Genomic DNA, 13,334 nt, shown 5'->3' with positions numbered 1-13,334 from the left:
ATAATCTCCAGTAGTTACTAAAATATCGCAGTTTTCGTATTTCTGATAATTACCGTTATATGGGAAGTGGGCGTGGTTACCGTCCGATTTCGCTCATTTTCAATACCATCCGCCCTTGGAGCTATGGAGATACAAGCACAATTTTTTTTATATATCTCAATTGTTCCTTGAATTATCCTGTGGGTAGACGGACGAATGGACAGATAGACAGTCCGTCCGTTATGTATAAATTTGTCTATATCAACCTCGATTCCTTTACTGGCCGTCTCCACAGGGTAAAATTTATTGCTGTCCAGCTGTCATTTTGATTGCTATATATAAGTTAAATAGCTGATAGATGGCAATAGATGGCAAGATATAAGCTCTGATATATATTGCTCTTGAAAAGCAAAGCGCGGTNATACTTAATGGTACTTGGAATACATTCCTGACAATACATTCAAATAGAAATTGCATTTATTAAAGCATTAACATATGAAAACAAACAAAAAAAGGTAAGTCAACGCCGCCTATTTGAGAACTCTATTTTAAAAGCTGAAATTTAACTTAAAAGATAGCTAATTGCACTCACAGATATTTGCATAATTGCAAATTGACTTTATAAACAAAAAATTACACTTATTCCGCTATAGATTCAGGGGTCATAACGCAATTTATGTCCACATTGGTATAAGCAAATTTATTCTGAAAAATCGTCGTTTTGATTAATTAAAAAGATAAATTAAAGGGTAGGAAAAGTAAAGGCCGCCGAAGGCCGTTATAAAACCACTTGCATATTATTCTTTACACCTTCGCAAATGCCGAGGGTAAGTTCGATAACCAAGTCTAACCAATTGGCTTAGATATTAACATTTTAGTGACAGTATGTCAAATCTCAAAATTCAAAAGTAATTATTAACAGGAATGTATCTGAATATAAATATAAGATCAGTGGCGGATCCACGCGGAAGAGGGGGGGAGGGGTTGTGTGTTAAAACAGAAAAATACTTGGAGTTATAAAAACTTTTCTGATTTCTGAAATTAAAAAATTATACAACAGGCATGCAAATCTTTAAGTGCTGTTATAAATTTTTTTCTGAAATTTATTCGTGTTTCTTGCTGTGATCTTAAATTTTAGTCATGGTAAAGAAAATCTTAAGAAGTGAGTTGTTTGACATTTGGAGAAGTCTTGCTGAAACTTCTAAAAGACAACAAGGTGTCCGTGATTATGTGATTAGTAAATTGAAAGAAATATATGATGAAAATGGTCGTTCCGAAGTAAATAAAGTAAATTAAGTAAATTACTTTAGATTCGTAATCAGCAACCCAGAAAACCCCCAGATACCCAGTTACATAGAAATCTACCGATTTTTTTTTAATTTTCGTCCGCCATATTGGATCCGCCATTTTGAATTTTTGGTAAATGACTTTAGATATGTAATCAGAGACCCAGAAAACCCCCAGATACCCAGTTTCATAGAAATCTAGCGATTTTTTTTAATTTTCGTCCGCCATATTGGATTGATAAGTGACTTCATATTCGTAATCAGCGACCCAAAAATGCCCTAGGTAAGAAGTGGTGTAAAGATCCATCAACGAGTATTTGTTTAAATAGTTTCGTCCAGCTAGATATGCGATCCGAACCACTGTGCATCGCGGGCCTAGAATATATAAATAATTGCAGTTGTTTAAATTAAGGTTATTAAAGAATTAAGTGTTTTGCAAATTTTATTTTGCAAATCTTTCTATTGTAAAGAGAAAAGCTTCAGCAACTCTCAAAAAACATTTCATCAAATTTCATCAAATGGGTCGCGAGTTACGAATTTCTCTCTCAAAAACTGCAATATTCTTATAATACCAAAAAAACAAAAACAAAATGCAATTTCGAAAAACCGTCCAAAGTGTATTTTTGTTTTATAATTATCTACAGATTCCAACAATTGGCTTGACTTTCGAGAAAATCAATGGAAATTGATTGACACATTTGGCGTGGTTTGACTCATATGTGAAACAGCATTTTCAATAAATGCTTACATAAACAACTAGTTTTTCAGCAAAAAGCAAAACCGACCCAATCCCCATATAAAAATTTAAGATTATCTCTTCATGATCCAATGATCGGATTTAAACCAAATTAGAATGGGACGACCTGTAAGGTAACACCTTTCCTTAAAAAAAAAGAATTATAGTAATCGGTTAACCTGGTCCAAAGTTATGCGGTAACATAACAAAAAAAATAGAAAAATATTCCGACGAATTTGTGAAGTCGGTTAAAAACAAATACACCAGCAAGCGTTCAGCGTAGAATGATTTCAGGGTAAAATTGTCAAAGCTCCCAATAAACTTAAAAGAAATAATGAAATCATCAAACCAATTTCAGTCCTCACATTAAAGCTAAAGGAGCATACAGTTTGTATTGAGTTTTGCTGTTTTTTTGGAGAGTGGGGGTGCCGCGATATTTTTTTAGCACAACAAGGTGGCGCGGTGAAAAAAGTTTGGGAACCCCTGAGTTAGAGGAACACCATCACTCAAAGAAATTCCTATACTTTAGTGAAGAAAGAGCTCAATCAGCGCTCATGCTAAGTAGGAAAAACTTAAAAACACTGTGTGGAGCACTAACAGGCTCTATATGTGCTACAAACTAGAGATAAGCGCGGGATAGCGGGACCCGCGGGACCCACGGTACTGATTTAAAATTGGCCGGGATGGGCGGTATCGGGAAGATCTGTAAAAATATGGCGGGCCGGACGGGACCAAAATCCTTTCCCGACACTCCCGATAAAACCGCAACCCCCGCAAATTCACAAAATCTTCCTTAAAAACGATGTTTGAAATATGCACTTTTAATGTTTTATTGAGACGAAAAAGAAAAAAAATTATAGGAACATGCCAGATCTTTCATTATTATTTAAAATCAATATGAAAGACATGAACATTTTTGTGAACCTTCGATCGTGTGTAGCCTGCTTTAGAGATAGATATCGGGACCCACGGGACCCGTGGTACAATTCTGAAAATTGTCGGGATGGGCGGGTTCGGGACTTAAAAATCGAATTTCGGGATGGGCGGGGTCGGGATTAAATATTTAGTCCCGTGCCCATCTCTACTACAAACATATGCATTAGGGTGCCAATCGCTTTTTTTTTTTTAATTTCAATACTCTACCGAAACCACCCAAATTTTATTCGTTTTTATGAGAAATATTATTGGATATTTTTATAGATTTTTTAAAGGTCATTTAGAGGTCGCGACCTGTCGAATTAGGTCAGAAAATACGATTTTGTACATATATGAGTTTTTGAATGACTATTTTTAATTCGATTTCAAAGATGGAATATGATCTGAGAAGATGATATATAGTGTTTTAAAATGGTATATAATAATCTATTGTCGGACTTGGCTTATTGGGATTTTTTTCGGGTAAATAAAAAACCCATATTTCTCTTAACTTTTTTAAATTTTGACCATCGATAATTTCCACAATTTCAATTACTATCTAAAATTAAATCTATGTTTAAATAAACTGATACCTCATTTATTGCAATCGCATAAAAATTGTCGAAGTTAGGTTACTTTTCTTAAATACGGCCTTGAATTTATATTGTTTATGTAACGGACTTTCAGATTTTTTTAGCAGTGTGACTAAGGAATTCATAATATTTATTAAAAATTGATATATACAATCGCTCTTTAGCAAAGAAGAGTTTTTTTAAGAAATTGTAGGAAAATGAGGGTAGCACCGCCCACTTATATGATATATGCGTATCTCAAAAACTACTTGACCGATCTCAATCAAATACACACATGGTACACACATTGTGCTTAGCTTCCTTAAGTACCTATTGAAAATATTTGAAATCCGTCAAGAACCACCGGCTCCAGAGCGGTAAAGTAGTTTTAGAGATACACATATGTATATCTACGATGACCATATTTATGAGAGCCGAATACGGGACAAAAAATTATTTTCCAAATTTTATAGATATAAAAGATAAAGCAAGATAAAGCCTTCTTCAATGATCCTAGATATATTAGCCCTGAAACAGTATCCTTTTAGTAACTTCACAAATTTGTAGGATAATTTTCCCTAGATTTGTACCCCGTAAAATATGTTAAAAAACAAGACCGTTAAAATTTAGTATAATAAAGTGCAATTTTAAGTCGCTAAGGCTATGATTAAATTTTGGCAATTTTTTTGGCGGTGTTACGCACTTTTTCATACAAAGTAAGTATGTTCGACCATTTTTTTGAAATAAAAGCAAATGAGCAGCACTTTCCACTCGCACTTTATTATACGCAATTTTAATGAGTTACAAAACAGCAAACGAAATTTTTTCCTAGAGATGATAATTAAAAAATTTGATATTTTGGTGAAACATTTCAGAATTAATTTTTATAGTTTTGCACAAAGTTGGAAATTTGGTATTATATGGTTTTTGGTAGGAAAAGAGCTTTACTTTCATAAAATAAATAATAAACATTAAATAAACTAAGGCAAAATAGCCAAAACTTACCAAAATGTCGAGTCCAAATTTCTATTTTGTTCACTGTATGTATTCTTCGATTCGAATCAGAGGCATTCAGATTAGACAATAATATATGTTTATGGAGAAAATTACGATCATTAACAACATCACTTGAAACTCGTTCATAGGCATACCATTTTAATGAGCTGTTAAGGCACCGAGGCAGCGAATACGTGACAAATACAGGACATTAAAAGAAATACAGGATATTTGGCGTCCCTTATAAAATAAATAAATTACCAGGACAATGGGTCAAAAAAGAGGACTGTCCCATATAATACAGGATGGATGGTCACCGTATATATCATAAAAGTGGGCGGTGCCACCCCCCATTTTCCTAAAATTTTTTGAAAAACCATTTTTTTTGCTTAAAAGCGATTGTATATATCAATTTTGAATAAATATTATGAATTCCTTAGTCACACTGCTAAAAAAATCTGAAAGTCCGGTACATAAACAATATAAATTCAAGGCCGTATTTAAGAAAAGTCACCTAGCTTCGACAATTTTTATGCGATTGCAATAAATGAGCTATCAGTTGGTATTGAAATATCCAAAAAAAAACAAACATTTTCGATGGGCACCCTAATATCCATAGGCTTGGCCTCTGTAGTACAGACATATGCAGTTTCTGTTGTGAAGAAGAGGAATCAATGAAACACCTCATTACCACCTGCCCAACACTAGCTCACCGCAGAGCCACATTTTTAAACGACTGTACGGTCAACGATATTGACCCAAAGCAGAACAAATATATTTAAAATTCAATATCGACTGCTGAGTGGAAGATCGACCTATTTCGTCAGCCAGTTCGAAAACGCCCTATATATAAAAACTTTTCAAGAACGTCCTAGTCCAGAATTTGGTTGAAGAACGCCCTAGTTCAGAATTCGTTTCAAAAACACCCTATATCAGGTGCATGTTCAAAAACGTCCTATATCAGCTCATTTTCTATACATTTTGAAGTGAGATAGGGCGCTTTTAAACTGAATTCTGAGATAGGTCGTTCTTCAACCAAATTCTGAGATAGGGTGTTTTTTAATAAAATTCTGAAGTAAGGAGTGTTTGATAAAATTTTTGAGGTAGGGCGTTTTGGTACTGGCTGCCGATATAGGTCGATCTTCCACTCAGCAGTCGATATGTACTATTCAATATGTACTATGTATTCAATACTAAACAACTAAAGTTGATATAGGGGCACAATAGATATAATTTGGTCGCGGGCCAATGGGCCGAAGACCTACCCTTACATAACCATAACCATAGCCATAGGTTAGGATATCTCAAAATTTTGACGTGAGCGAATTTTGCCAGATTAGGGTTAAGTTCATCGAAAACCCTCAGAAAGGATAGCCTAGTTTCAGGGAAAAAATTTTGTTGGCCTGTGTAATCATATCTTCTTCTAACTTTTTCTGATTTATTATCTAGTTTTTGAAGCATTCCGAGTATTTGTGTTGTCCAACCTTTACTTATAGAACACATTATTTTCCTATGATACTTATGTGCGGGAAATACTGAAAATGTGTATTTTGTTTTTTAGAACGTTAATGAATTGGGATTTTAATAAATACATATACACTTTCTTCCATTATTTTTACAAGCTGAGCCGTTAAATCCGCAATGCAAAGGAAATTCAAAGAAGAAACAGGAATACCGATCCCAACAATTTACTTCCAGCATCGAAAAAGTGAAGGATGTAAGCACAAAAAAAAATATATTACGTTTTACAATACTGATATGTGTTTTTTAAGTACGGATGGTACTGGGGTCCTTTGTCAAGCGAAGCAGCGGAGAAAGTCCTCTCTACCGAACCAGATGGAAGTTTCATTGTACGAGACAGTTCTGATGATCATTATATATTCTCCTTGAGCTTTAAACTAAATAATTGTGTCCGCCACGTTCGAATAGAGCAAGATCAAGGTAATTATTGCCATTAATATTTATAATAAAATGTTTTCTAATAAAACATGCGTACAGTCTACATAACTACTAGCGCGACCATGCATGCACATTTTAGGTTGGTCCAAAAATACATGTGAAAGAGTAAAGTCGAAATTTGTATGCCCTCACCTCTCGGATTGTTCTATACCGAAAAAATATACCCCTATTTTTAACCGACTTCCAAAAAAGGAGGAGGTTATCAGTTCGTCGGAATATTTTTTATTTTTTTTTTTATGTATGTTACCGCATAACTTTGCACCACGTCAACCGATTTCAATAATTTTTTTTTGCAACGGAAAGGTGGTGTATCAGAGGTGGTCCCATACTAATTTGGTTTAGATCCGATCATTGGATCATGAAATATATAGATATATATATATTTTTTTTAAGTCGGTTTATTTTTTTGCTAAAAATTACTTGTTTTATTTTGAAATCATTAGAATTCCGACTTTACTTATTTTGGACTACCCTAATGCACATACATACATATATAGTACATATATTTATTGATGTTATTTCAATCATTGGATATTTTCCTTAGTAAAAATTTAAGGTTGCTAACTAGCGAATACATACTCAACCATATAGCTGTGCCCACTAGGCCATTGTGTTAGGTCTTCCTAATGTTATTCATGCCAGCATATATGCTTTTGTTAGTTTGGCTGCACAGTGCCGCCCTTCCATATAAAATGTGGGCAAAAATAGAATTGTGGACGGATTTGAATGAGAATTTGTTTCTTAGTGAACTTGAGAGCGCTGAATTCAAAAATGCAATTCGTTCTTTGATAACTTTCATACTTCCATTGTAAAAGCAGTTTAAATTTGAAAATTTGTTCTTGTAGCATTTACATAGGTATGCACATATAGTTCGCTCTATTTTAAGAAGTGAGGAGTCAAATTACAGGGATTGGTCTGTATATGTGCAATGAAGTTTTGTTTTTTAAAAGGGTTGCCATTTTTTAAAAAGTTAATTATAATTATTTAATAAGTTAAAGAAATTAGGTATTACAATATGGATATCAATGGGNTAATTATTTAATAAGTTAAAGAAATTAGGTATTACAATATGGATATCAATCGAAATGGTTTTTAAAATGCTTTACTTGTAAACTACACGAAGAAGGGTTGCTACCTCTTTGAAAAATCAAATTAAATTTAATTAATGGAATTAGGTAACGGAAATATTAATAACAATATGGATGTCAGACGAAAGGAAAAATTTGTGTTGTAGTATTTAGGAAATTTTTATTAAAAGCAAACTTAGTAAAGAAAGTCGCATTCAAAACCACTAAAACGTTCTTTGATTAAAAACTATTAATTACATTCCATGCTAGTTAAACTTTCACTCTCCGAACCATCAGGCAAAATGTTTTTTTTAAATCATCAATATTGTATGATGCGTATTTCTTCAAAACTGGCTTCCTTTTTGATACTATTAAAGGATCTGAAGAAACTAGTAAATAATTTAGTAAATCATTATTTGAATACCGCCGTTTGTTTTTCCGAACACCGTCTTAACTTTATCTATCATCAAACCAAGCCTATTTCTAAATTCCATTTGAATCCTTCTTTTGTTTTCTAAAAACACAACCTTGTTTTCAGCTTGCACTTGCCAGCTCATAAAGGGCATTCGGTAAGCAATGTGCAATAAACACTCAATGCGTGTAAGGAACACAAACCAAATTTATAATTATCGGAGTTTGGCACTTTCGAAAACTCTAAGGTATTCATCTCAGTCGCTTTTGCTCAGGGTGTCCAGATTGTTTAAAAAAAGCGCAATTTCTGGAAAAAATCGCCAATTTTTTTTTTTAATAAAATTCATGAAATCGATTTAACAAATCTTTTATTTAATAAATGAGATTTTGTTATAATATAGTTTTTGAAACCAAAAACGAGTATAATACCTTTCGATGGTAATAATAAATAACACAAATTACTTATATAATAGTGATGTACAAACAATTTTCATTAAAAATACGCATACTTCTTAAAAATATTTGTTTCAACACATTTTGCAATAGGACTGCGCAATTATTAAATTTATTATAACTCATATTAATTGATTAATCGCACAATCCGATTTTAAGAGCTCGGCGCTAAAAATAAAATAAAAACCTATAATAAGGCGAGATCAGCTATTTCCACAGTGTCTTCAAAATCACCTATAGTGTCTGAATCATTTACATTTCTGTTGTTGCCATATATTGAGCTATTCAACCTTGATAACATACTGTTTGATATTGGAAACGTTTTGCAGCAGAAACTATTAGCCTTCATATAAAGCTTTCCAACCTCATCCTATTTCGAATCTTAGTTTTTGTTGAATTCATTACTGAAAAAACGGCTCAACAAAAGCATATGAGTGCGGCAAGGATAATAATATGAAGGCTACATTACTTCATTTCCAAACATTTTATTGCCTGTTGCGGGGGGAGTTTTGGGTGTTAAACTACGTGCCAGTCAGTGGCGGACGCACGGGGTGTGTTTTAATATGGCGCATATGTATGTATAATATGGCGTCTATGTATTAAAACACCCCCCGTGGGTCCGCCACTGACTGACACATAGTTAAACCCCCAAAACCCCCCCGCTGGATCTGCACCTGCCGTAAGCAATTATCCAAAATTCTTCACAGTCCACATTAGGTCAAATGATACATTTGGCTGTGCGAAAGTCCAATTTCGTAAAGGCAGTTTTACATTATTTTTTGTTGCCATTCTGTAGGGAATACTCCAAAATTACAGAAACTTCACTAGGGTTTTGTAAAATAAAAAACACCGTATACAGCAATAAACCAAAGTTACACTTTCAAAACGTTATTGATACGTTGTTTGCGCAACCGGTTTATTTTGTAAATTTCAAGTGCATTGTTTTTGAAAAGTGTGAATAACTAAAGGAAAATTTTAAATGGGAAACAAAACTATATCTAAGTGAGAACCAATGTCCCAATTTAAAAAAGCAGCTTTTTGTCATTTGTTTGCAAAAAAATGACTTATTTGCATAACCTCAAAAATTTTCTGATTTGTTTTCATTTATGATTTTATGTAAGCTTTTACAATTTTGTTAACTTTCGGCAAACAAAATGGAATCGGAAATGGATAAACTAAGATGTAATGAGTTGAATTTGTTTTACTTAACTTGCCGTTTTTAGCCGTTTTCAAGAAAAACTGTTTTTTCTGGGCTATCATGCTATCTCAAAAGGCAAGTTGTTTGAAGTTTGGCTGATTGGATATTCGAAAAAAGAAAAGCTTTTTCGGTTGTCAACCATGTTGAAAAAAATTTGGTGCTGCTGATATTTGCGAAAGTTGCATGGAACTCTTAGTAGAAAAACCGCGTATTTTTTGCAATTATTTATCAAATAAATATAAAAATTATGCGAAACGATTTGGAAAGGATGCTTAAATATTTAGATCTGAAAACATAGCGTTTCTTGCTGATGAGGTTCTTTTCGAAATCAAAAAGCCAACTGTGTCGACCATTAGCCGGATTCTAACATTCGCTATCGCTAAAGTGCTAAAATAGGATAGCCAACCTTTTTCCCAATTTTTAGCTATCTCCAAAAATATCTCCAAAATTTTTTGGTGACAAATAATACATTTTAATGGTGATAAATAGGGAAAATGGAAGTATATGATAGCAAAAAAAAATAGCAGCCTCAATTTGGATTGCATTTCATCTCCTGTAGCGTAGCTGAGGCATGTTACAAATACACTAGCGCCTTCGCAAAAAGGCAAATCCTTGAGAGAACTTACGGACTGAAATTTCGATTTTTTTTTACTCAAATTGAATAGAGCTTTGAACATTCTCTTAACAAATTAGTTTCGTTAACATTCGTATTATTTTCAAGAATTTACCGGGGTCTTTTGGTAAATGTGTCACAAAGCAACACTTGTATTCTGAATATAAATAATGTCGGTGGAGAACTTGGAAATACTGAAACCTCAAGTTAAAATGAAGTGTGTTATGAAGACTAACTGCTTTAGGAATCTCGCCTCAAAACATATCTGCGAGACATGTAGTAAATATATATTTTTTTTTTAATTTAGGAATTTCGATAATGCCATAACTAATCGCTAGAAGAAACTATTTATGTACATGTGACCCATACTTATTTTATTATGTAGCTCATTTTAAAGGGGAGGGGGTTGAGTATGGTTTGAAAATAACTTGTGTCAAAACCAAGCTAATTGGACAATCTTTTTGAGTACTACCTAAACATATATACTCATCATTTGAACCTTCAAAAAAGCAGTAAAGTCTGTTTTACGAAAGCCAAGTCTGTTTAACATTTTATTTACGCCTTTACACTTGTTTTAAAGTTTGCCATCTTTTTACATTAAAATAATGCAATATTTTAGCTGCTATTAATTTCGCACAGAAAAAGTAATCATTTGACCTAATGTGCAGTCGGATGAAATGGTTCAGAAAAAAGTTATTGGCAGGTCCCTGAAACTCGACCTCTTGTGATTCACACACTTTTCTGGTGACACAATCAAAGCTTTTTAAAAGTATTTAATTGACTAGGTAATCGTTTCAAAATTTCTTCGATTAGGGTGATCAACAATTTTTGACAGTCTTTTAATATGCTTCTTAAGTCAAGTTTATCACGCAGTTCATTATCCTCTTTTGTAAAATTATCCTGGAAAACTATGTTTTGTATATTTTTATAATTGGAAAAAATTTATTTGAAGCCAAAAATCGCCAATGGCGATTTCCTAAATTTTTACGCGCAAGTATCCAAAAAAAATCGCCAAACTGGCGCGAAATCGCCAAATCTGGACACTCTGCCTTTACTTGGCAAATAAAGCACCTACTGGAAGCGTTAGTTTTTGTTAGTGTGTTTGCAACAGCTCCATTAATCATAGTGCAATGCATTTGATAAGATACTTAAATTTTTTCACTTTTAATGTGTACAATCTCCTTTTCCAAATTCTCACTTTGTTCAATTATTTGACTATATTCCGCTAAGATTCTTTTGCTGTTTTCTTTGGAAAAAATGAATTTTATACATGACCTCGTCTGTATCTTCCTCATTATTAAACCTCTGCTTGTATCGACTATGACCTGAGCTACCGTCCATTCCCCATTTACAAATCAATACAGATTACTTATTTTATCACTTAAGTCGCTAATTAATTTCTAGAATCCCTTGCGCAGTTTTATACAATAAATCTTTAAGACTCACTTCTGCTGAACATTCAGTTGAAGTTATGGACGGCAACAATTTCTGCTTGGTGGAATTTATAGCCTTCATACTTGGTAGACACAAAATGGTGTATTTCCGTTCCGATAGATCTAAATTCAATATATAAAGCCAACGCTTCAGAAGGGGACAAACCTACGGTATTACCAATGCGACCTTCAGAACGGCTTCTAATTTTTGATTTCTTTTCTCTTCTGCAGAATGTTATTGGAGTAATTATCTACTTTTTATTATCCAATCAGTTCGTATTTATTAATTCAATTATATGTTACCAGGCCTGATCTACCTGATTTGTGCAAATAAAAACTAAGTTACTTCACATTCTGGCTCAACGTTTCGCTAAAACATTTTTAGCTTCTTCAGGTGCAATTCCGTTTTATAGAATCAGTCACAAACCATAAAATACAAAACACATTATAACCACAAGTTAATAATTAGAATCATACAAACATATACATATATGGAAGAGAAATTTTAAAGAGTTCGTAAAGATCTCATCCGTTCCTTAGGTTGCCTTATTGTACTATAGCGAACGACAGGAGAAAATGTTTCTGTATAGTTGACACCGTAAATTTGCGAACAACCCTTCGCTACCAGCCTTGCTTTAAAATGCTCTATATTGCCCTCTTTGTCTCTCTTTACAGACAACACCCATTTATTTCTTATCACCTTTTGCCCTTTAGGAATCTCCACTAGTTCCCATGTTTTGTTTCTTAACAACGAGCCATACTCGACCCGCATTGCGTTGTACCAATGTTCTGCCAATTCACTTGTTAGATCTTCGTCTACTGTCACAGGTACTTTGACATCACCTGTTGCCATCATGCTTAAATAATTGTATACCTTTTTTGGTCTACCACACCCTCCAGAACGAACTAGCTTAGGTCTGCCTGGACCGCGTTTTGCTGCACCTGGCTCCTCTTCTGCAGATTCAAAATCATCTTCGCTTTTGTCAGACTGCGAACCACTTGGATCCACATCGCTTTGAACTTGATCAACCACACTTATTTCCTGTTGCGCATTGCCAAGAACTTCGACACCGACGTCACTTGCATTTGTATCAACATTCGCTATAACATTCTCTATCGCTGCTGCATGACTCATGAGTCGACTCGGAATGCTGCCTGCATTCTGCTTCTGCTTCGTTTCGCGATCATACAATCTGTACGCCTTTGCCGTATCAGAGTAACCAACCATGGTGTACTCCTTCCCCCTTGGTTTGAATTTTCCTCGTTGTCGTTTATCGAGTGCCAAAGCAAATGACCCAAATGCTCGTAAATGTGCTACTGTTGGCTTGGCGACCGTGCCATGCTTCGTATGGTGTTACCCACGTGCAAAGTCATGAGAGAGGGGAACATTTGATGAGTTTATGGTGAAGATAATGTAAATAACGCTAGCGATCGCAGAGGTCGTAAGAAANCCTACTGCGTGTAGTTAAGAAATATACCCTTTCGATTGATACCCATCTTTTAATAATTCATTTAACTTATTAAATAATTTAGTTTAATTTTGTAACAGGTGGCAACTCTAAAAAAAACTCTGTTTTGCATATGCAGGTCAAGCTTTTTAATCTGACACCTCGTTTTTGAAAATCGAACGATTCGTGCGTATCTGATGACACTGACAAGAAATGAAAACATGATTTTATGCATTACCAAATAACGCATTATTTCAAAAAGTGCAAA

General features: G+C 34.0%; 1 protein-coding gene across 13 annotated transcripts in view; it reads left to right on the top strand.

Moving 5' to 3' along the window:
• Positions 1–6,473, top strand: part of Socs16D (Suppressor of Cytokine Signaling at 16D) — a 202,203-nt gene extending 195,730 nt beyond the window's left edge. For all 13 annotated transcript variants that reach the window (XM_017611889.1, XM_017611888.1, XM_017611887.1 and 10 more), the window contains 2 exons: positions 6,107–6,201; positions 6,257–6,473. In XM_017611889.1, the coding sequence (XP_017467378.1) occupies positions 6,107–6,201; positions 6,257–6,442 (281 nt within the window). In that variant the 3' untranslated portion in view covers positions 6,443–6,473. The remainder of the gene's footprint in view (positions 1–6,106; positions 6,202–6,256) is intronic.
• Positions 6,474–13,334: the final 6,861 nt, after the last annotated feature.

This window comes from Rhagoletis zephyria, unplaced genomic scaffold, assembly GCF_001687245.7.
Source record: "Rhagoletis zephyria isolate East Lansing unplaced genomic scaffold, Rhagoletis_zephyria_1.1 Rzeph_scaffold_00473, whole genome shotgun sequence".
NCBI lineage: Eukaryota > Metazoa > Arthropoda > Insecta > Diptera > Tephritidae > Rhagoletis > Rhagoletis zephyria.
This window is presented reverse-complemented; position numbering and strand designations above follow the sequence as displayed.